The sequence below is a fragment of the Rhamphochromis longiceps genome, linkage group LG5 (assembly GCF_057381845.1).
Source record: "Rhamphochromis longiceps isolate RC_006_pf linkage group LG5, R_longiceps_female_GT1.1, whole genome shotgun sequence".
NCBI classification, from domain to species: domain Eukaryota; kingdom Metazoa; phylum Chordata; class Actinopteri; order Cichliformes; family Cichlidae; genus Rhamphochromis; species Rhamphochromis longiceps.
The window spans coordinates 21,760,213-21,784,132 of record NC_140561.1 but is presented as its reverse complement, the minus strand read 5'-3'; the positions used below and the strand labels follow the sequence as shown (position 1 = coordinate 21,784,132).

General features: G+C 43.3%; 2 protein-coding genes across 2 annotated transcripts; both read left to right on the top strand.

Annotated features, from left to right (window-relative positions):
• The first annotated feature begins 379 nt into the window (after positions 1-379).
• On the top strand, positions 380-12,632 carry strip1 (striatin interacting protein 1). Its single transcript, XM_085406584.1, has 20 exons — positions 380-537; positions 2,457-2,526; positions 2,634-2,708; positions 2,803-2,937; positions 3,033-3,153; positions 3,477-3,652; positions 3,736-3,863; positions 3,980-4,162; positions 4,594-4,814; positions 4,936-5,001; positions 5,097-5,160; positions 5,275-5,346; positions 5,745-5,819; positions 6,178-6,275; positions 6,620-6,746; positions 9,718-9,818; positions 9,940-10,006; positions 10,100-10,204; positions 10,315-10,519; positions 11,205-12,632. Exons 1-20 carry the CDS (start codon positions 427-429, stop codon positions 11,450-11,452), a joined length of 2,448 nt encoding a protein of 815 aa, XP_085262710.1. The 5' UTR covers positions 380-426; the 3' UTR covers positions 11,453-12,632.
• Positions 12,633-12,915: 283 nt separating this feature from the next.
• On the top strand, positions 12,916-23,712 carry LOC146669930 (tripartite motif-containing protein 16-like protein). The gene is made up of 7 exons (XM_085406583.1): positions 12,916-13,386; positions 17,291-17,386; positions 17,467-17,700; positions 17,785-17,941; positions 18,018-18,107; positions 22,078-22,137; positions 22,250-23,712. Exons 1-7 carry the CDS (start codon positions 12,916-12,918, stop codon positions 22,792-22,794), a joined length of 1,653 nt encoding a protein of 550 aa, XP_085262709.1. The 3' UTR covers positions 22,795-23,712.
• The last annotated feature ends 208 nt before the right edge of the window (positions 23,713-23,920 follow it).

The window sequence follows — 23,920 nt, the reverse complement described above, 5'->3', positions numbered from 1 at the left end:
CCATAATTTACAATAAATGCGAATTCTATATTTTCTTTAATTATAACTGTTTTGGAGGATTTTAAACATCTTTAGATGTTTATCCATCACGTAGAAGAGAAGTTTCTGAGTAGTCCCGCATTAATTCTACAGTAGCTACGGCAGATCCTAAATACAGAAGCGGAGCTGTGAACTTTCTTCATCCTGAATGAGTCCTGCAGCAGATGTCAGGCTCTGCTCCGACTTCTGATCTCATCATCATAGCGTCAGTTTGGGATTGAGGCCTGAAGAGGCAGAGAAAAATTCATTTCAAAAATAATTCTACACAACCACACCTCGGGCCGCTGCTGCGGACCTTCGGACAAGATTCTGCGGATGCGCTGAAGCGAGTCCGACAGTCACGTTCCATTTCTCACCTCGCGAGAGTTCACTGCGCCCCCAAAAATTATGGACGTCGGTGGAAACGGTAGTGGGCTACCTGTAAACAATAAGCAGAGAGCTATGCTACCTAACAAAACCAGGGGCGAATTTACCCGCAATCAAAGAAAAGATTCAGAGGTACGTATCCAGATGTTTATGGTTGATTTCCAGCGTGTATTTTTTTTTAGCTAAAGAGACAAGGCCTTTCCTGCTGCTAGTGTAAAGTTAGCTAGCTCTGTCATTGTAGCACAATTAGTATTTCTAACATGATTCGGGAGTTAAGAGCAGCAAACGACCTTCATTACGGTGTTTGTACGTGTACCTAGCTGTACGGTGTTCCGTTTGTTTTCCGGTGTTAACACATTGAAAAGCGAGCAGGAGACAGCTAGCTGACGTTAGCCGGCTACAGGCCAGGCTTGTGTATGTGTCAGAAACCTAAGGACCTGTTGAAAACTGATTGTTTAGGTCCTGGTTAACGCATTTAATCTTTCTAATGCGACAGTCGGCTATTACAGTGTAATTTTACTGTATATATGCAAAATTGGTCACCCATTTGTGTGACGTTTAAAGAAAACAAGCTGAGTGTTTCCGTGTAGTGGTTTAAATAGCCACTGGAGACAGTCATGGTAGCACTGATTCCCTGTCTGTCTTGAAGAGGTGTATTATATCCAGTCTTTTCTTAAAAGTAGGCTCACAGCGGCAATAGTAAATCCTCCTGTGTTTAGTTGTAATGCTTCATGATGGCAGCTTCAGTGTGTTACTGTTACTTTCAGTGTTGCAGCTGGTACACATGATATTGTTTATTGATTCATAAACTTTATATTACAAATCAGAGACTACATTAACTAGTCTGAAATGTAAATTATAGAATAAGAGATTATAGAGTTGTCAGTAACAAATGCTCAAATACAAGTTTATTACTACTACTATTGGTACACTCTTATAACAAACAGTGCCCAAAGCGGTTTATGTAACCAAAATATAGTGAGGTGTTAAAGTAACGGACATCAGCTGTGCACGGTGTTTATGGACAACTGAAAATATGACTGAGTGTGACAGAACTAAGTAACCCAACAAACCAACAGTGTCATGATGAAACTTTCCAAAGAGACTAAGCAGACTGAAAGTGGAGGTTTTATAACCTTTACCACTCCCACCACTCAGGTGCACCCAGTCTTAAACTGGACATAGTGCTATTACAGCAGTGTTTGATTGCATCTTATTTTTTACTTTGTGCTCCTGAACTACTTCGAACAGTATTGCTTGTTGTTGCCAACTGGATGTTTTTATACCTTTATACCTTATACCGTGCTTTATAGGCATGTATAAAGTGGATAACATGCCTGATTAAAAAAAAATATATATATATATATGTTAAAAGATGTAAGCTTTGTTAGAGAGTAGCTGCCAGCACAGAGGAGTGTTTCACTTGTAGCTAAATACTAAAATGTGGTGAAATGCAGCTAAATGCATTGATTCAAGTACTCTACAAAGGAAGATCATAGTGATTATGATGCACTGCTGTAGATAAAACAACCCAACAAAAATGTATAAGCTCAACCTCAAACAGTGTTATCAGCAGTAAAAAGCCTCAAAAGACATTAATGCGGGAGAAATATTAATCCAACAGTAAAATACTAACGGGGAACATTTTTACTACACACTTGAAGTACAACTTGCTGGCTTACATGTGTTAACGTAAGTGGGCTTTTAATCCAGAAGGTTTACTAGTCAAATTTATTTTTTGATATTGTAAATTGTGAAAATGCTACTTCCACCACTTTCTCTTAGCGAGAGTCACTTGGACATTTTGGTGCTTTGACTCTTGATGATGTTGTTGCTGTTGTTATGGAGAGTTTTGGAAAGGAAATTAAACACTTCTAACTAAATACCACCACTTATTAAATGAGAAAACAGTTTTTTATGTGCTTGTGTGTAGAGTTTGGGTAATGTGACTTCTTAACATCAGTCGGATGTGATTAAATTGGATTAATTACATTTTTTTTTCTTTCTATCTAGTAGCTCTCTTTCTAACCTCTGTGGTGTGTTGTGCACAGGGGCAGTCTGAGTTTCCAGATCTGGAGTTTGAATATTCGGACACAGATAAGTGGGCTGCAGAGCTGTCAGGTACGTGTGTGTAAGTGTGTGTGTGTGTGTGTGTGTCACACTTTAAGAACCTGTAACCACCTAATAATGTGTTCATATTACTTATGAACTCTTCATGTGTCTTGCAGAGCTTTACAGTTATACTGAAGGACCAGAGTTCGCTCTTAATAGGAAGTGCTTTGAAGAGGAATTCAGAGTTCATGGTAAGCACTCAGAATATACATACACAGCCATACAAATAAAAGATGAAGCAAGTATGCATCGTAGTTTATTTTCTTCACCTCTGCTGTGCCTTAGTGTCTGATAAGAAGTGGACAGAGCTCGATGAAGCTCAGCACAGAGCTCACGCTATGCGCCTGTTGGACAGTCTTGAAGTCACTGCCCGGGAGAAGAGGCTGAAGGTTGCTAGAGCCATTCTCTACATGGCTCAGGGTCAGTCCATCACACATTTCCATGATTTCAAGTTAACTAGAAAATAGTTTGTCTTCATGTACTTCATGTACTGTCTTCTTTTTTCCTGTTTTTAGGGACCTTTGCTGAGTGCAGCTCTGAGGTGGAGGTACAGCACTGGATGAGATACAACATATTTCTGCTGCTCGATGTGGGGACCTTCTCTGCTCTGGTGGAACTGCTCAACATGGAGATTGAGTATGCTCTCCATCAACTTTTTTAGCCTTGCAGAAGTAAATGCCAATTAAAACAAAACAAAGAAGCCATTTTTTCCTACCACATAGCTTTCTGGAAGCATTTATTGATGTCCAAAGGTGCCATAAATCAGTCAGCATGCAATTTTACTTTAAATTTAGGACGGGGGAAACACATTATTTGTCTGTTGGTTTTTTTGTTTGTTTGTTTTTATTGTTTTTGTTTTTTAAACTAATGAATTCACTCAGAATAAAAAAGAAGAATCACTGGTTGTCTGTGGTAGACTTCAGGTTAACCAGCTTCCTGGTGTGCTGTCTGTGTTTCAGTAACAGTGCTGCCTGCAGCAGCGCTGTCAGGAAACCAGCCATCTCCCTGGCTGACAGCACAGATCTCAGGGTGCTGCTTAACATCATGTACATGATGGTGGAAACCATCCAACAGGACGACCCAAACGACAAGCCCGAATGGATAACCATCAAGGAGACCTTCAGGACAGAACTGGGTAAATTTCATCAGAGTAGTTGAAGACTCATTGAGGTTATGTGCAGAATCAGCCTTGTAAATGAGCATGCTTCTCTGATCCAGGATCTCCTCTCTTCAACAACGAGCCCATTTCCGTTATGCTCTTTGGTATGGTTACCAAATTCTGCAGCGGTCATGCGCCTCACTTCCCCATGAAGAAAGTTTTGTTGCTGTTGTGGAAGAGCATACTGGTGAGAGACTCAAACATCAGCCTTTCACAGAGATACTGATATCCCAAAGAGTTTATCTCCATTTTCCTCCTAAATCCCATCTTATCTTCCAAAAACCTTCCTGTCTTCTGTTTCAGTTCACACTCGGAGGGTTTGAGCGGCTGCAGAGCATAAAGGTCCGTAAGAGAGAGGAACTGGGTCTCCCTCCTCTCCCGGAGGACAGCATCCGAGTCATTCGCAGCATGAGAGCGGCTTCTCCTCCTGCATCTGCATCTGACCTCATTGAGCAGCAACAAAAGCGGGCACGTCGTGAACACAAGGTAGTTATAGCTGCTACCATCAGGTTAAAGCCAGCTATAAGCAAAACACCTCAAAGTGAACAGCAGTGCTCTCACAAACTTGTATTGGTGTGTACGATGGACTGTGTGCAGCAGCACACACTTTACAGCACCCATTCCCTCTTTGTGCAAACAAAACTGACAAATCCAGGAACACGAGCACGAGCGAGGAAAAGATGACTGCAGTCCAAAAACAGCTAAATAAAGACATTATTATAATTAATAATAATAATGATGATGTTTTTTTTTAGAGCACCAGCTTGCATTATTGTTTCATTTAGATGACGAGCCTTCTGCTTACAATGTATTCATGCAATAATTTCTCTGCATTCAGTGGCTTCATAGATGTAATACTTGAGTAATTTTAGTATTTGCTTCAGTCTAGTTGTAATTATCTTGTAACTCAAACACAGGCGCTGATAAAACAGGATAACCTTGATGCATTCAATGAAAAGGATCCTTACAAAGCGGATGACTCACGAGAAGATGAAGATGACAATGATGACAATGATAACTCTATAGAAGCAGAAACTTTCCCTCTAGAGCGGGACGAGGTGATGCCTCCACCTATTCCTCATCCTCCGTCGGAGAGGGTGTCCTTCCCAAAAGGTCTGCCGTGGGCTCCTAAAGTCAGGTACTGCTCAGTCTCACCAAACAGCAATGCTGAACTGTAATGATGTTAGTTCCTCCTTTATACCCACAAATATACAATTAAGACTTTTTTTGTTATTGATGTTACTGTTTTGCTCCAACAGGGAAAAAGATATTGAAAACTTCCTAGAATCAAGTAGAAGTAAATTCATTGGTTACACTCTTGGAAGGTAGTGTTTTCTTCATTTTTTTAAGAGATGACAGTTAGCTTTTGTGCAGAAATATTGACATGTTAAGAACTGTTTATTTTGTGCACACATTACAGTGATACAGATACAGTGGTTGGATTACCCAGGCCAATTCACGAGAGCATCAAGACCTTAAAGCAGGTATTGCAGTATTTTGTGCTGTACTTCATTGTTGGGATATTGAAGCATGGCTTAATTTCACACACCTGAAGTGTTCCTGAACCTTAATTTATTAAATGCTATCTTATTTTTCAGCACAAGTATGTCTCTATAGCTGAACTACAGATCATAAAGGAGGAGGAATTTCAGAAAACCCCTCTTTCTGGCGTAAGTATAAACAGATACAGTTTTATTAAAAGGAGATCTGTCGTGGTACCTCTCATTAGACTTCATTAAGGTTGGTTGGCATGGTTACTCAGTTCAGAATAATCCTTTTTTATCATATAATGGGCCTTGGTGCAGCCTCTTAGTTCATCTTCTATCTGAAACACAACTTTGTTCATTCATATCGTACACATCCAGCAGCAGAAACAAATTGCCTGACGCCTGTCTGAAGCCTTTGCACATACACTGACCTCATAATTTTAAACTCTGGCCATGCAGAAATTATTCTCACAGTAAGCATAATAGGTCCATTTTAATTATTCAGTTAAAGAAAAACACACAAAGTAAATTCTTCAACTCGACGTCTCTTGTTTTGTGTTTTTCTTCTTTCTTGTCGTCAGGGTGAAGAGGAAGTGGAGACGTGTGCCACTGAGCTGCTTTACCAGGGGATTCTGCCCAGTTTGCCTCAATACATGGTTAGTATTGTATGGTTTATATTGTGCTACTGTGGGACTACTCATACTACAGCTGTGGTAGAGTAAAAAGGCTTTAAAACCTGTAATTCTGTGTGAAAGCAACAACAGAGCAGGGTCTGCTCAGGGATGGCGATAAAGATTATTGCACAAATACTCTATTGCAGCACTTGTGTAAAGTGTTGTGTCACAGATCAGTGGTGTGCTGTTAGTTATACTAAAGCATTTAGTTAGATTTTACGAATTATATGCCGGATACATTTGAAGTACATAAATAAAACTCCAAGATTTAGAAACCTCAGTGTTGGCAGGCTGGATTTAAAGTGTTTAAATCACTCCATCATGCTTGGTCTCTCTGTAGATTGCTCTGCTGAAGATCCTGCTCGCTGCTGCTCCGACATCCAAAGCTAAAACCGACTCCATTAACATCCTGGCAGACGTGCTGCCGGAGGAGATGCCGTAAGTGCCTTGAGCCTGCCAGTTTCTTATCCACTGTGCCATTATGTGATAAAGAGGGAACATATGCTAACCGAGAGACATTTCCATTATCTAATGTACTCACATTTCAGGGTGAGTACAGGTTTTCAGGTCATGCACACTTGTACATACAGAGCTGGAACTGGTTTGGTTTTTTTTTAAACAAGGAGATGTGGTTTATCGGCAGGTTATTTTGCCTGAGCATGTTTGAGAACAGTAGACTCTAAGATTGCTACGTTCTGATTTACAGGCAGGTGCTAGTTTTTACCTGCGAGCAGAACAGACTGAGGGTTATCTGATCTGATCTCTTCTGTCTGACCCTGCAGGACCACAGTGCTGCAAAGCATGAAACTTGGTGTTGATGTGAATCGGCACAAAGAGATCATTGTGAAAGCCATCTCTGCAATTCTGCTGCTTCTCCTGAAACACTTCAAACTCAACCACATCTACCAGGTGCGCACGCCACACGCCTGTTTAACGTTGCACATTGTTATTATTCCAGTTTAAATTATAATTTTGAGTCACATCAAATATCAAAACATGGTAATAGAGATAAAACAGATTCACTCCCCTTCACGCTGCAGCAGGTTTAGTTTAACTCACGTTTATTTACAGTGGGGCAAAAAAGTATTTAGTCAGCCACCGATTGTGCAAGTTCCCCCACTTAAAATGATGACAGAGGTCAGTAATTTGCACCAGAGGTACACTTCAACTGTGAGAGACAGAATGTGAAAAAAAAATCCATGAATCCACATGGTAGGATTTGTAAAGAATTTATTCGTAAATCAGGGTGGAAAATAAGTATTTGGTCACCTCAAACAAGGAAAATCTCTGGCTCTCACAGACCTGTAACGTCTTCTGTAAGAAGCTTTTCTGTCCCCCACTCGTTACCTGTATGAATGGCACCTGTTTGAACTCATCATCTGTATAAAAGACACCTGTCCACAGCCTCAAACAGTCAGACTCCAAACTCCGCCATGGCCAAGACCAAAGAGCTTTCGAAGGACACCAGGAAAAGTATTGTAGACCTGCACCAGACTGGGAAGAGTGAATCTACAATAGGCAAGCAGCTTGGTGTGAAAAAATCAACTGTGGGAGCAATCATCAGAAAATGGAAGACATACAAGACCACTGATAATCTCCCTCGATCTGGGGCTCCACGCAAGATCTCATCCCGTGGGGTCAAAATGATCATGAGAACGGTGAGCAAAGATCCCAGAACCACACGGGGGGACCTGGTGAATGACCTGCAGAGAGCACATGGATGATACAGCAGAGGATTGGGAGAATGTCATGTGGTCAGATGAAACCAAAGTAGAACTTTTTGGTATAAACTCAACTCGTCGTGTTTGGAGGAAGAAGAATACTGAGTTGCATCCCAAGAACACCATACCTACTGTGAAGCATGGGGGTGGAAACATCATGCTATGGGGCTGTTTTTCTGCCAAGGGGACAGGACGACTGATCCGTGTTAAGGACAGAATGAATGGGGCCATGTATCGTGAGATTTTGAGCCAAAACCTCCTTCCATCAGTGAGAACTTTGAAGATGAAACGAGGCTGGGTCTTCCAACATGACAATGATCCAAAACACACCGCCCGGGCAACAAAGGAGTGGCTCCGTAAGAAGCATTTGAAAGTCCTGGAGTGGCCTAGCCAGTCTCCAGACCTCAACCCCATAGAAAATCTGTGGCGGGAGTTGAAAGTCCGTGTTGCTCGGCGACAGCCCCAAAACATCACTGCTCTCGAGAAGATCTGCATGGAGGAATGGGCCAAAATACCAGCTACTGTGTGTGCAAACCTGGTAAAGACCTATAGTAAACGTTTGACCTCTGTTATTGCCAACAAAGGTTATGTTACAAAGTATTGAGTTGTATTTTTGTTATTGACCAAATACTTATTTTCCACCCTGATTTACGAATAAATTCTTTACAAATCCTACCATGTGGATTCATGGATTTTTTTTTCACATTCTGTCTCTCACAGTTGAAGTGTACCTCTGGTGCAAATTACTGACCTCTGTCATCATTTTAGGTGGGGGAACTTGCACAATCGGTGGCTGACTAAATACTTTTTTGCCCCACTGTATTTACAGCCTTGATTCAAAAAAAGTGACCAAAACTTTTTTGCACGTCTCTTAAACTAAATTCTGTCCACTGTAGAAAACAGAAAACATATCAAATGTTTAAACTGAGACATTTTACTTGTGCATGAAAAGTATTAGTGGACACACTAAGAAAAGTCTAGAAAAGTAGGAAAGCAGAAACTGCTGGAGGTACATTTTACAACTAATTAGGTTAACTGACAACAGGTCATTGTGATTGGGTATAAAAACAGCATCTTAGAGAGGCAGAGTTTATCAGAAGTAAAGATGGGCAGAGGTTAACCAATCTGAAAAAACTGCATCTACAAATTGTGGAAAAAGTTCAGAATAATGTTCTTCAACATAAAACTGTGAAGACCAGGGCTATCTCATCATCTACAGTACACAATATCCAAAGATTCAGACCATCTGGAGAAATCTCTGTGCGCAAGGGATGAGGCTGATAGTCAGTACTGGATGGCTGTGATCTTCGGGTCCTCAGGCATCGCTGCATTAAAAGCAGCCATGATGCTGTCAAGGAAACCTCATGGGCTCAGGAGCACATCCAGAAATTGTTGTCTGTAAACAGAGTTCACGGTGCCATCTGAAAATCTAGGGTGAAGCCTGATCAGGCAAAAATGAAGCCATAAGTGGACATGATCCAGAAACACTGCTGTCTTCTCCGGTGCTGGCTTCTTTAGATTGACATATGCTCCACGTCTGTTTCATGGAAGGAAAACTAAGACGCTAAACTGCAAACTGCAGCTATTAAAACTTCTATTAAAACTATGAAATTAAAATTCATAGTAGAAGAGTCTGGGTGCTGAACTGACCTGCCTGCAGTCCAGATTATTTACCAACTAAACAACTCAAAAACAAAAGATACCACAAAAAAGACCCAGGACGGCTGAGCAGGTAGAGTCATTTCCTCTCCCAAAAGTCCAGCAGCTGGTCTCCTCAGTTCCTCCTATCAAATTCAAAACAAGCTAATAATTTTCCTAAAATGGTACATTTATTGTCAGTTTAAACGTTTGATATGCTTTCTGTGTTCTGAATAAAATCTGGGCTTATGAGGTTTTTGGGTCATTGCATTCTGTTTTTAGTAAGTTTTAAAACAGGGAATTGGGTTAAAAAATAGTCTTAAAAATCCACTTAAATATAAAAGGCGAGTTTCTTCTTTTCTTAAACTTAAATAAATCCTAGATTATTTTCAGAGTTGAACAGTTGTTGTGTTAATCGTGAGTTCAGTAGTAACCAAAATACAAACTACATACACGTACTGATATAAAAACGAATCCTTGTGTAACTGCTGTCCCTCTGTGTGTGTGGTTGGTGTTCATAGTTTGAGTACATGGCTCAGCACTTGGTGTTTGCCAACTGCATCCCCCTCATTCTCAAGTTCTTCAACCAGAACATCATGTCTTACATCACAGCTAAGAACAGGTACTTTCAGTGTGGCGTTACATAACAAAGTCATGATTCCTGTTTGCAGTGCGCATCAATAAACTAAATGTACATGGCTCTGTATTTCACTGCATTGACTTTACTTTTTTCTTCCTCAAAGCATTTCAGTACTCGACTTTCCGTACTGTGTGGTGCACGAGCTCCCAGAGTTAACCGCAGAGAGTTTGGTAATTTTACCCCCCTTGTTTCTGTTGTTTTGTTGTTGTTGACACGTGACTGTAGGATTTGGATGTTTACTGTGGACGATTTCTTTGTTACAGGAAGCGGGAGACAACAATCAGTTTTGCTGGAGGAATCTGTTTTCCTGTATTAACCTGCTGAGGATCCTCAACAAACTGACCAAATGGAAGCACTCCAGAACAATGGTGAGAGGACGTCACGTCACATTTGCTGTGACACACGAATCACGTATGAAAAGACAGGATATAACTCTCTGCTTTGATTCCTTTTTTTTTTCCTTGACATTTTCTGCCAGATGCTGGTCGTGTTTAAGTCGGCACCCATCCTGAAAAGGGCGCTGAAGGTCAAGCAGGCAATGATGCAGCTGTATGTCCTCAAGCTGCTCAAAGTGCAAACAAAATACCTCGGACGTCAGTGGAGGAAGAGCAACATGAAGACCATGTCTGCCATCTACCAGAAGGTCCGACATCGCCTGAATGACGACTGGGCGTACGGAAACGGTGAGAGGAAAATCTGAACAGCTTTCGTGCAGAATATACAACACTACACACAAACATAGGACAGCATTATTCAAGTATCATTCTAGAAAAAGTGGGGAGCAGGTGATATTTGAACACCATAAAATCCTTTTTATATTCAGAGAACCAGTCAAACCTGGAAGCTCTTCTGCATACCTTGGCTGTCATGAGGGGTTACTTGAGTCACTGTTGCCTTTCTATGAGCTCAAAGAAGTCTGGCCATTCTTCTTTGACCTCTGACCTCTAAGAGAACTGCTGCTCACTGGAGATTTTCTCTTTTTTTTGGACCAGTCTCTGTAAACCCTGCCACGTGATTGGCTGATTAGATGTGTGTTAACGAGCTGTTAGACAGCAAATAAAGTGGCCGGTGAGTGTGCATTTAATAAATGTCATGAGTTGGGAAAAGTGCCGCAGACTGCCTGAGGTGAGACAGCTGGTGTGTGAGTGAAAGATGAGCTGCACATTCAAAGTGTTTCGTGTTTCTCAGACCAGTCGTCTGTTCGCTGCATGAATGTTTCATGTGTTTGTCGCCTTTTTGAGACAAACCTGCTGTTTTGTTTTTATGTCCTAATGGAGATCAGGATTTGTGGGCTGCTGCAGATTGCTGTTACGCTCAGAGCAGACAAAATCCACTAACTTACAGTTACTGTTTGTTTTGTGTGAGCAGATCTGGACGCTCGTCCGTGGGACTTCCAGGCCGAGGAGTGCGCTCTACGAGCCAACATCGAGCGCTTCAACAGCCGCCGCTACGACAAGAGCCACAGCAATCCCGACTTCCTGCCTGTGGACAACTGTCTGCAAAGTGTTCTGGGCCAACGAGTGGACCTGCCCGAGGACTTCCAAATGAACTACGACCTTTGGCTGGAGAGGGAAGTCTTCTCCAAACCTATTTCCTGGGAAGAACTGCTACAGTGAGACTCGACCACCGTCAACATTCTTGTCGTTTATTCTTGTTTTTTTTGTTTTGTTTTTTAAACAGTTTCAGTCAGGTGTTCAGATGAAGCACCACCAGTGCTCTCACTGATCAACAGAACTCTTCTCTGAACAGAACAGTATGCTACACATTCTGTATAGACTGAAGGTGACGGATGGATTTTATTCTCAGTTTCCAGCATGGAGGAGTGTTGTCGGGGGTCCTGCTAAATGCTTTTGGTGTTTGAACTTTTGCCTTTTGAGAAATTTTGCATTGTTATGATTTCTGTGTAGTTTTTAGCCAAAAAAAGATCATCCTTTTGTACTTAGGTTCTCTGAGACGTCTCTTGCCTCGTTCCCAGTTTTTTAATGAAATAGCTGATAATGACCTCAGTGCTAAAACTCCATTTGCGGACTTGAACTCTGCTCCTTCTTTACATTACAGATATTTCCTCTGTGTGCCTCTTACCTGCTACTGTAGGTTCGCAACTCACCAGGAAGCACTACATGACCACACTTTCACTTTTAAGTTTAAATAGAGTATTCATTTTAGGTATTACGTGTTAGGCCAGGCTCAGCACAGTGAATACATGAATAAAACATTCCTCGTTCCATCTCACGAGTTCATCATCTTCAGAGAGACTGAAGGAAAGGTCAGGATTTCTTTATGTACACTCATGATAGTCGGATCATTGCTCCTTTAACAGTTGGACCTTTTTGTTGCCCTGCTGGATTTTCAGGATGATATCATATCTGTTTTACCTGACTAAGTGCTTTTGCTCTGGGACCATCAATGAGGCTGAATGGACATTAAAATCCCAGTCTAGACAAAAAACAAACAAACAAGAAGCTCGTCAGCATCTTCGTCTTCTTTGTTGTGCACACACCTGCACTGTGTGTGTTGGATCTTGTGAAAGAAAAGAGTGTTTCTGGTCTCATAAATGTGGTTCTTGTTGCCTGGTTTTATTCATCAGACGGCTGTTTTTGAACAGAAGGGTACAACTGAATTTAAATTGCCAGTTACAGAACTGTTATACTTCTACATCTTTTTCAGATATGAGTTTCTTTGTTTTATTTAAACATTCAGGAAATGAAAGTACATGTAAATTACAAAGCTTATTTATCACTGCTTTTCTTTGTTTTATGTTTACCTAAATACTGTAATAAAGACATTCATGTTGGATTTATTTGTCCTTTCTGAAGGTTGTTGTTTACATTTGTCTGGTCTTTGAGATTCAAACAGCCAGTGTGGAGGAGACACAGACTCCGCCTTCCTTTTTACAAGAATTTCAAAAGATTTAGTCACTCCCACACACAAACACACACTTGTGAGTCATTTGTGCAGGAAACGAAACGAAACTTGTGACAGCCTGCTACAGTGAGACTCGACCACCGTCAACATTCTTGTCGTTTATTCTTGTTTTTTTTGTTTTGTTTTGTTTTTTAAACAGTTTCAGTTTCAGTCCATGGCGGAGCGTAACATTCCTGCAAAGATGAACCACCTCTGCTGTCAAATTTGCAGAAACCTTCTCAGGAATCCTGTGATGATTCCTTGCGGACACAACTTTTGCATGCGCTGCATCCAGGACCAATGGGATTGTGACCAGCTGAGGAACAGTCTCTGCAGGTGCCCCGAATGTAAATATGAGTTTCCATCCAGACCTCAGCTGATCAAGAACACAACTCTAGCTGAGGTGGTGAGAGAGACAGAAATGAGTTGTAATAAAGAGCAGCAGTCCTCAGAAGGGAATCGGAAAGTCCTGAAGAGACCCCGGAGCTGTGCAGAAACATCAGAGAGCACTTTGTGTGGAAAACACAACAAGCCCCTGGAGGTTTACTGCTGCACAGATAAGCAGATCATATGTGCACAGTGTGCTTCAGCTGAGCATGGAGGACACAGGATCGGGTTGGTGAAGGAGGAACGGAGGCGGAAGGAGGTACTTACAGTTTTTTCTGAATGCTTAAACCCTAACTGTGATTCCTGTAGCACAATCTCTAAAACTATTCAGACTTATAGCAAAACCACTCACTGAGTTTGCAAAACTAAAAGCACAAAAACTGCTTTGCACTCAGTTTGCAATTTTGTAACACACACTTTGCAAAACGGTAGGCACAATTCACTGCACAACACTCAATTACCAAATTTCCAACACACTCCTAGCAAAAGTATACACATGTATGGCTATCATTAACACTAATTTGCCAACTGTCTGGCACACTTTCACATGTGAAAACTTTTTTAGATAATTAGTTCACTTTGCAATCAGCCTAAGCACTATAATACAGGTAAGCTGTGTGTGCGGAGTACAATGGAGGGAGCAGAAAGAGTGAGAAGTAGAGGAGGCCGAGGAAGAGGACGTGGAGGTGAAGAAGTAGGATGAAGAGGACGACAAGGACAAGGAGGAGCAAGAGGAAGACGAGGAGGGGGGAGAGGAAGATGAGGAGGGGGGAGAGGAAGGGTAGGAAGAGTAAGAAATAGAATTGCTGATGACATCAGAGCTACAATAGTGGACCATGTAATTAACCGTGGAATGACCCTGAGGGTAGCTGGCCAACGGGTCCAGCCTAACTCGAGCCGCTACACTGTAGCAAGTACCATAAGGACATCTTGAAATGAGAATCGGTTAGTACAGTCACTTCGCACAAAGATTTGTAGCACTGCCATATCCCAATGAGAAACACACCAATACCATTGATGTAAAAATACTGAAGTTGTTACTTTACAGAATTGCTAGATGACCAGATGCTGGGGGCAGAGGAAGCATGTTCACTGCAGACCAAGTAACCCATATCGTGTGTTGGAAATTTGGCGATCGTGGCTCAAGAGTTGGGAGTTCGCCTTGTAATCGGAAGGTTGCCGGTTCGAGCCCCGGCTTGGACAGTCTCGGTCGTTGTGTCCTTGGGCAAGACACTTCACCCGTTGCCTACTGGTGGTGGTCAGAGGGCCCGGTGGCGCCAGTGTCCGGCAGCCTCGCCTCTGTCAGTGCGCCCCAGGGTGGCTGTGGCTACAATGTAGCTTGCCATCACCAGTGTGTGAATGTGTGCGTGAATGGGTGGATGACTGGATATGTAAAGCGCTTTGGGGTCCTTAGGGACTAGTAAAGCGCTATATAAATACAGGCCATTTACCATATAGTCATTATGGCGATTGCAAATAATCCTATACTTGGAAATAAACACTTGTGTTTGTTTTGATGTGTTTGAATAAACACCAGTACTTGAAGTTTGGATCCCTCTATGCTTATGGATCTATGACAGAAGTATGAGCTCACACTGACATAGCCTACCTTGTGCGCAGAGAAAGCAAAAGCCAGATGTGTTTTGTATTCATACCATCAGTGTGCAGTTGCCGCATTGTGTGCTTAGTAGATGATGGCTTGTGTGTACTGTTTGATACGGAAACACCATTTTTACGAAGGTGTGAAGAGTTAATCTAGCTGTGTTTGCTTTTGCAAGAGAACTACAATGTTTTGATTATTGGGTGACAGGTTTTCTTATTTGTGTGAAGAGTTTTGCAAAATTAGCCAATAGTTACATAAAATGTGCTTAAGCAATCAGAAAAAACTGTAAAACAAGATTTAAAAAAAAGGTGCAACTCCTACTTGAAAGCTCAAATTTGCAGGAAGAAGAAACTGAAGGAAGAATCTCCTGGAAAGCTTTTGGTGAATTAGCCCAGGAGTCAATTCATGCAGTCTTATGGCATAATACTAGACCTTCTAGCACTTACAGTTTTTTCTGATTGCTTAAGCACATTTTTTGTAACTATTGGCTAATTTTGCAAAACTCTTCACACAAATAAGAAAACCTGTCACCCAATAATCAAAACATTGTAGTTCTCTTGCAAAAGCAAACACAGCTAGATTAACTCTTCACACCTTCGTAAAAATGGTGTTTCCGTATCAAACAGTACACACAAGCCATCATCTACTAAGCACACAATGCGGCAACTGCACACTGATGGTATGAATACAAAACACATCTGGCTTTTGCTTTCTCTGTGCACAAGGTAGGCTATGTCAGTTTGAGCTCATACTGCTGTCATAGATCCATAAGCATAGAGGGATCCAAACTTCAAGTACTGGTGTTTATTCAAACACATCAAAACAAACACAAGTGGTTATTTCCAAGTATAGGATTATTTGCAATCGCCATAATGACTATATGGGTTACTTGGTCTGCAGTGAACATGCTTCCTCTGCCCCCAGCATCTGGTCATCTAGCAATTCTGTAAAGTAACAATTTCAGTATTTTTACATCAGTGGTATTGGTGTGTTTCTCATTGGCATATGGCAGTGCTACAAATCTTTGTGCGAAGTGACTGTACTAACCGATTCTCATTTCAAGATGTCCTTATGGTACTTGCTACAGTGTAGCGGCTCGAGTTAGGCTGGACCCGTTGGCCAGCTACCCTCAGGGTCATTCCACGGTTGATTACATGGTCCACTATTGTAGCTCTGATGTCATCAGCAATTCTATTTCTTACTCTTCCTACCCTTCCTCTCCCCCCTCCTCATCTTCCTCTCCCCCCTCCTCGTCTTCCTCTTGCTCCTCCTTGTCCTTGTCGTCCTCTTCATCCTACTTCTTCACCTCCACGTCCTCTTCCTCGGCCTCCTCTACTTCTCACTCTTTCTGCTCCCTCCATTGTACTCCGCACACACAGCTTACCTGTATTATAGTGCTTAGGCTGATTGCAAAGTGAACTAATTATCTAAAAAAGTTTTCACATGTGAAAGTGTGCCAGACAGTTGGCAAATTAGTTTTAATGATAGCCATACATGTGTATACTTTTGCTAGGAGTGTGTTGGAAATTTGGTAATTGAGTGTTGTGCAGTGAATTGTGCCTACCGTTTTGCAAAGTGTGTGTTACAAAATTGCAAACTGAGTGCAAAGCAGTTTTTGTGCTTTTAGTTTTGCAAACTCAGTGAGTGGTTTTGCTATAAGTCTGAATAGTTTTAGAGATTGTGCTACAGGAATCACAGTTAGGGTTTAAGCAATCAGAAAAAACTGTAATATTTCCAACTCCAGATTTAGTTTTGAAACGACAATGCAGCGACATAGCTGACTATAACAAAAATATTACAAGAACATGTTTTCTCTTTGGGTAAATCCAGGAAACTGTCATTAACCAATTGCTCGTGATTTCCTGCAACTTCAAGATTGCTGACAATGTTTTATATCCTGGTGGATATTTGGAAACTTTTGCATATCTTGTGATTTATATATATGTACAATGATTTTAGCCATGTAACTGAGATGAAAGCAAAGTGCACGCTGCATCTAAGGCACACAGATCGACGATTCAAACTTCAACATAAGCCTAAAAAAATGAATAATTGCTGAAACTAAGTTTCGATTGGAAGTGAGGGGAGGAAAACCGGAGAACAGACACCCTGTGGAACGAAAACAGAGGCTGATGATAACTATTATAATTATTAAATGCAGGATGGTGTATAAACACATAGTGAGTGAAAAAGAAACACGGTGTATTATGGGAAGCCCCCAGTAGAACAGACCGACTGCAGAATAACTAAAGGAAGATTCATGGTTATCTGATCCAAATCTATTGATAATCCCTTATCAACAAGGGACGTTTTAAGCCTAATTTTAAAAGTAGATGGGCTGTCTGTATTTCAGACAGGTGACACTTCCACTTTATTTGGTTAAACAAATCATTCCTGAGTACTGGGACAGCCTTACAAAACATTCAAATGACTTACAGCATCGACCCAGTTTTAGACAAAGATGCATTTGATTCATACAAATGTAAAAAGTGCCATCCAGGAAAAAACTAACAAAATCTAAACAAATTATGTGTTTGCTTCCAACTAACACATTCTGAAGAAGGAACTTAAGGACATGCAGACAAAGTTCAAGCAGACTCTTCAGAAGCAAGAAAGGAAAAGAGAGATGATGGGGGAGATGCTCGGACAGATTCAGGTGAGGCGAACATGTGACCAAAAAGTTATGTTGTCTGAAGTGTTTGTAGTGTGTCACCCACTCACATGTGTATCAAACAGGACGAGGCGAGAAAAACAGAAGCCTTCTGTGAGAGCGTCATAGTGGGCGCCATCGACTCCCTTCAGAAACATTACCTGTCAGTGAAGGAAGTGATTGCAGCTCAGGAGGAGGCGGCTGCAGCTCAGGTTCGCATCTCGCTGAAGAGCCTGGAGGAGGAGGTGAAGCAGATGAAGGAGAGGGATGCTAAGCTGGACCACCTGGCACAGACTGAGAGCCACATCCGTTTCCTGCAGGTATACTCCCAACACAGCGCTGGAAACGTTGCCTGTTTCTGAGTGACGGGTCGTATCCTGAACTTCTCCCCTCCATCCTCACAGAAATGGCCCTCTCTGAAGCTCCTCTGTGACCCCTCGTTCCAGGAGCTTTCAGAGGATCCACTCCTCCACTTTGAGCTCACAAAGAGAGCCGTTGAGCATCTTGGGAAGCAACTGGAGGGATTCTGTGACAAAGAATTTGCCTCAATCTGTAACACTGGTATGTGTCGTTATGTGGAAAACATCTCTCTTTAATTATAAGAATGTAAGAATATCTATGTCCTTGCGTATGACAGCTGATGGTGAGGAGCAGCAGGAATCAGCATCAGAGATGGAGGAAGATGATGTCCAGCGAAGAAGTGAAGCCAGCGTCTCACAGCTCCATGGTTTGTCCTTCAAACAGTTTCCAGAACAATTTTAATATTATCTTACAATTGTGGTCAGAAGTTTACACCCACTCGTCATCATGGACATGACCGTCATGCTAATTTTGGGTTTTTAATGGTTTCTTTAAACTGTTGTTCAGCACACATCTTTAATGGCTTTGAGAAACAAGAATCGAAGAGAGAAGTTTGAATATATTTTGGATTTCTTTAATTCACACAGAGTCAAAAGTATACATACAGCCTCAAATATATTAACCAGCCCCCAATAATATTTTGTTAAATGTCCTGTTACTGTGCTGGAAGGTGCTCCACCTGGAGACTCTGTTGTCCTGCTGGGAGACTTCAATGCTCACGTGGGTAACGACAGTGAGACCTGGAGGGGCGTGATCGGGAGGAACGGCCTCCCTGATCTGAACACGAGCGGTGCTTTGTTATTGGACTTCTGTGCTAATCACAGTTTGGCCATAACGAACACCCTGTTCGAACATAAGAGTGTCCATAAGTGCACGTGGCACCAGGACGCTCTAGGCCGTAGGTCGATGATCGATTTTGTAATCGTATCAGCAGACCTGCGACCATATGTTCTGGACACTCGGGTAAAGAGAGGGGCTGAGCTGTCAACTGATCACCACCTGGTGGTGAGTTGGATCAGGTGGCGGGGGAGGACGCTGGACAGACCTGGTGCACCTAAACGCGTAGTGAGGGTGTGCTGGGAACGTCTAGCAGAGGCCCCAGTCCGCGAGATCTTCAACGCACACCTCCGGCAGAGCTTCAACAGCATTCCGAGGGAGACTGGGGACATTGAGTCCGAATGGACCATGTTCAGAGTCTCCATTGCCGAAGCTGCTGCATTGAGCTGCGGCCGCAAGGTGGTTGGTGCCTGCCGTGGTGGTAATCCCCGAACCAAATGGTGGACACCAGAGGTGAAGCGAGCCACCAGGCTGAAGAAGGAGTCCTATCGGGCTTGGTTAGCCTGTGGGACTCCGGAGGCAGCCGACAGGTATCGACAGGCCAAGCGGAATGCGGCTCGGGCAGTGGCTGAAGCAAAAACTCGGGTGTGGGAGGAGTTCGGAGAGGCCATGGAAAAAGACTTTCGGACTGCCTCGAAGAGATTCTGGCAAACCGTCAGACGTCTCAGGAGGGGAAAGCGGTGCTCTACCTGCACTGTGTATAGTGCTGGCAGAGCGCTGCTGACGTCGACTGAGAAACTTGTCAGGCGGTGGAAGGAATACTTCGAGGACCTCCTTAATCCCACTGACACGTCTTCCGAGGAGGAAGCAGAGTCTGGGGATGAGGGGAATGACCCGCCAATTTCCGGGGGCGAGGTCACTGAGGCAGTTAAACAACTCCTTGGTGGCAGAGCCCCTGGTGTTGATGAGGTCCGCCCCGAGTTCCTGAAGGCTCTGGACGTTGTAGGGCTGTCCTGGTTGACACGCCTCTGCAATGTTGCGTGGAGATCAGGGGCAGTACCTGTGGACTGGCAGACCGGGGTGGTGGTCCCCATCTTTAAGAAGGGGGACCGGAGGGTGTGTTCCAACTACAGGGGGATCACACTCCTCAGCCTCCCTGGGAAAGTCTATGCCAGGGTGCTGGAAAGGAGAGTTCGTCCGTTAGTCGAACCTCGGATACAGGAGGAACAATGCGGTTTTCGTCCTGGTCGCGGAACACTGGACCAGCTCTTTATCCTCTCCAGGATACTTGAGGGTGCATGGGAGTTTGCCCAACCAGTCTACATGTGTTTTGTGGACTTGGAGAAGGCATTCGACCGTGTCCCTCGGGGTGTCCTGTGGGAGGTGTTGCGGGAATATGGGGTGTCTGGCCCATTGCTACGGGCCATTCGATCCCTATATAACCGTTGCAAGAGCTTGGTTCGCATTGCCGGCAATAAGTCGGACTCGTTCCCGGTGGGTGATGGGCTCCGCCAGGGCTGCCCTTTGTCTCCGGTTCTGTTCATAATTTTTATGGACAGGATTTCTAGGCGCAGCCAAGTGGCGGAGGGCTTTCGCTTTGGTGGCCTCAGAATCTCATCTCTGATTTTTGCAGATGATGTGGTTCTGTTGGCTTCATCGGGTGAGGGCCTCCAGCTCGCACTGGAACGGTTCGCAGCCGAGTGTGAAGCAGCGGGAATGAGGATCAGCACCTCCAAATCTGAGGCCGTGGTTCTCAGCCGGAAAAGGGTGGAGTGCCCACTCCGGGTCGGGGATGAGTTCCTGCCCCAAGTGGAGGAGTTCAAGTATCTCGGGGTCTTGTTCGCGAGTGATGGGAGAAGGGAGCCGGAGATCGACAGACGGATTGGGGCTGCAGCTGCAGTAATGCAGACGCTGCACCGGTCCGTCGTGGTGAAGAGGGAGCTGAGTGTAAAAGCGAAGCTCTCAATTTACCGGTCGATCTACGTCCCTACCCTCACCTATGGCCACGAGCTGTGGGTAGTGACCGAAAGAACGAGATCGCGGATACAAGCGGCAGAAATGAGCTTCCTCCGAAGGGTGGCTGGCCTCTCCCTTAGAGATAGGGTGAGAAGTTCGGCCATCCGGGAGGGGCTCAGAGTAGAGCAGCTGCTGCTCCACATCGAAAGGAGCCAGCTGAGGTGGTTCGGGCATCTGACAAGGATGCCCCCTGGGCGCCTCCTGGGTGAGGTGTTCCAGGCATGTCCCACTGGGAGGAGGCCCCGGGGCAGACCCAGGACACGCTGGAGAGATTATATCTCTCGGCTGGCCTGGGAACGCCTTGGTATTCCCCCGGATAAGCTGGAGGAGGTGGCTGGGGAGAGGGAGGTCTGGGCCTCTTTGCTTAGGCTGCTGCCCCCGCGACCCGGCCCCGGATAAAGTGGATGAAGACGGATGGATGGATGGATGGATGGATGGATGGATGGATAAGTTGAAGAATTTGCAGGTAGTCCTGCTCCTTATTCCATCCATTTTATGATGTACCAGTGACACGTTTATATAGGAGAACATCTGTCGTTTAAAAGGTTTTATTTGCTTCAGCAGTTGAAATTACAAGTTTACAGCACTGGACTTTGATGTGAACTCAGCCATCTGCTTCACACAGAGGATGACTCTCAGAGTGGGCAGTCCAGTTTTATACTACAACAAAAACACGTATTATTATGAAAGCGGAAGCGACGTGGCAGTCCTGCGACTCTTCTCCTCTCTTTGTTCCCAGCTGACCTTGTCTTGTATCTTCTCCTCTTCCTGGAAAAATAAGACAGAAAGAAAACACCTCCCTGCCTAGCCTTGATTTTTAATATAACCTAGCAATCCTAAGGCTACTGATTCCACTTATTATCTAAGTTCGGGACATTCTGTTCGGACTCCCTTGGCCCAGAAAATATAATCTGGACTTCTAACCAGTTATGATGTGTAAGCATGCTTTGCAAAACCCTCTGCACTTCTACATGTCAATCACGATAATTCAATTCATAGCGCTGAATGAAGCTTTCGACCCGTAATTCATGGAGTGCCTGATACCAGTACCACTGCTAAAAATAGCCCAGAGCATGATTCGGAGATGGTACAGTGTTCTTCGGTTTAAAAGCCTCACCACTATTCCTCCAGATACACCTCATGTCATTGTGGCCAAAAAAGTCTTTATCTTGTCTGACTATAAAACTCGTCCATGTGAGCAGCAGCAAATTTTAGTCCAGCTTGAACGTGGAGCAGGGTCTTCTTTCTTGTATGGCACCCTTCTACATGCCAGTGTAAAAATCATTTCACCTTGGACAGGGGTGCTGGCAGTTCACAGTTAATGGCAGGTTTGAGTCGGTGGTTCCTGGGTTGTTCCTCAACATCCTTAAACATGTCCTCTCATCTGAGGGTCAAAGTTTGAGTCTGCTTCCAGACCTTGGCAAAATGGTGACACATCTGAATAACTTGTACTTACAGGCCAGTTTCAGGGTCCCTGTATTGTTTAATGATGCAGCAGAGACGCTCACTGACGCTCTGATGTCGTCTCCCGTGTCTCTTTACAGCTAGCAGGCCTCTGGCTAAACAGAAAGTTGAGCCTAAAACCAGAGAAGAGTTCCTGCAATGTAAGTTTATCTTCCAACCTGCATTCACCATGACTTTACCCACACACAGACTCATCCAACCACAGCTGTCTTCTTAGAATTCAGTCCTTAAATGTTCTCTTCATTATCTCAGATGCGTGTAAGCTCTCTCTGGACCCCACGACAGCTCATGAGGACCTGGTTATTTTGAAAGGAGGGAAGATGGTTAAGCTGTGCAATGAGAGGTCCAAGAATCCTAGTGTTCGTAACCCAGAGAGGTTTATACATCGGCGGCAGGTGCTGTGCAGGGAGGGACTGCAAGCTGACTGCTACTATGAGGTAGAGGTGAAAGGAGACAAAGCAGAGATCGCTCTAACCTACAAAGGAATAAACAGAAAATCCCGCACTACACTGTCAGCCTTCGGGGCCAATGCAAATTCCTGGAGTCTGGATCTATCTAAACATTACTCTGTGAGCCACAATTCTGACAGCATCCAGCTCACTACACCACCCCGTCATCACAGGGTTGGAATTTATCTTAAATTTCAAACCGGAACTTTGTCTTTCTATGAGGTGTCGGACAGTATGAACTTCCTGTACAAGGTTGAAGCCGAGTTCAGAGAGCCGCTGTATCCCGGATTCTGGCTCGGAGAGAAATGTTGCATCAGGATCTGTGATCTGAGACAGAGCCAACTGTAAAAGAACTGAAGAGGACTGCAAACAGCTTCTTTCTACTTAAAGGGAAATTAAAAATAATATGTATAGATTGCTGTATAGATTGCACAGTGCACTGACATGTCTGTTTCCTATGATGTGTGGGGTGGTTGATAACTCTGCAGTATATGAAGCCCAAATTGCCTATATGTGTAAGTTTGTATAAATTCAATAGTATAAAATTGCGTTTTTATTCATGCTGGACATGTTTTACTGTGGACAGAGTGCTGAATGTAGAAGAATGTCTTGTTTCTACGTAACCTCCGAAGGCAGGATTTAGCAAGTACATATAGTTGAGGGTATATATGTATATTCTGTTTCTATTTAACATTGCTTTGTGAAATTACTGTGTCCAGAAGAGGGCGCCATGTGTCTGCGGTTTGCCTAATAGCCTTGTATGGAATTTCAGTCAAGTCAATATTAAAGAACTAAATAAACAAGTGGACAAATAGAAATGTAATTAAATGAATCCTGAAATATTTTTCTAATTAAGAAAATGAATAAAAATAGAGGCCGTCTCTCTTGATTGCCCACTTCAGGGTGGGAGAAACACCCCTGAACTGTGTTATGATTGTTGATGTAACATAGTTTGCTTACCAGAGGGCCCTCTGAGCTCTTCCCTGTTGGTAACACCAGAACACTCAGTGGGAAATTAGTAATAAATTAGTCATCTATGACCTGTTGACACAATAAAACAAGATTTATTTAAACTGCATTGCCATATATTATCTCAGTAAGGCTCATAAATACGTCCACATAACAAACGTTTTGGAAATCTGTCTAACGCATTAGCTGATATATTGGACTTATAAATCACCAGATATTGGTGCTGGTCTTAATAATCCTCTGTTGGTCCAGCTTTACTCAAGTACTCTGTATTTAAAATGCATGTTTGATTAAGGATGATGGATTTAACAGTGTGGTTAAAGGGAGATCATTTATTCTAGCAGGCAGGGAAATTGTGTAGATTTGATATTGCAGTGCTGGTTGGTGAGAGTCTCGAGGAGATTGTCATTAGTCTGCATTTGAACTCATTGTCTAATCTTCCTGTTCTGCTCGGTATGGCAGAATAGGAAGAATAGACTGTTTGGTCCTTATCTTTTTATTAATT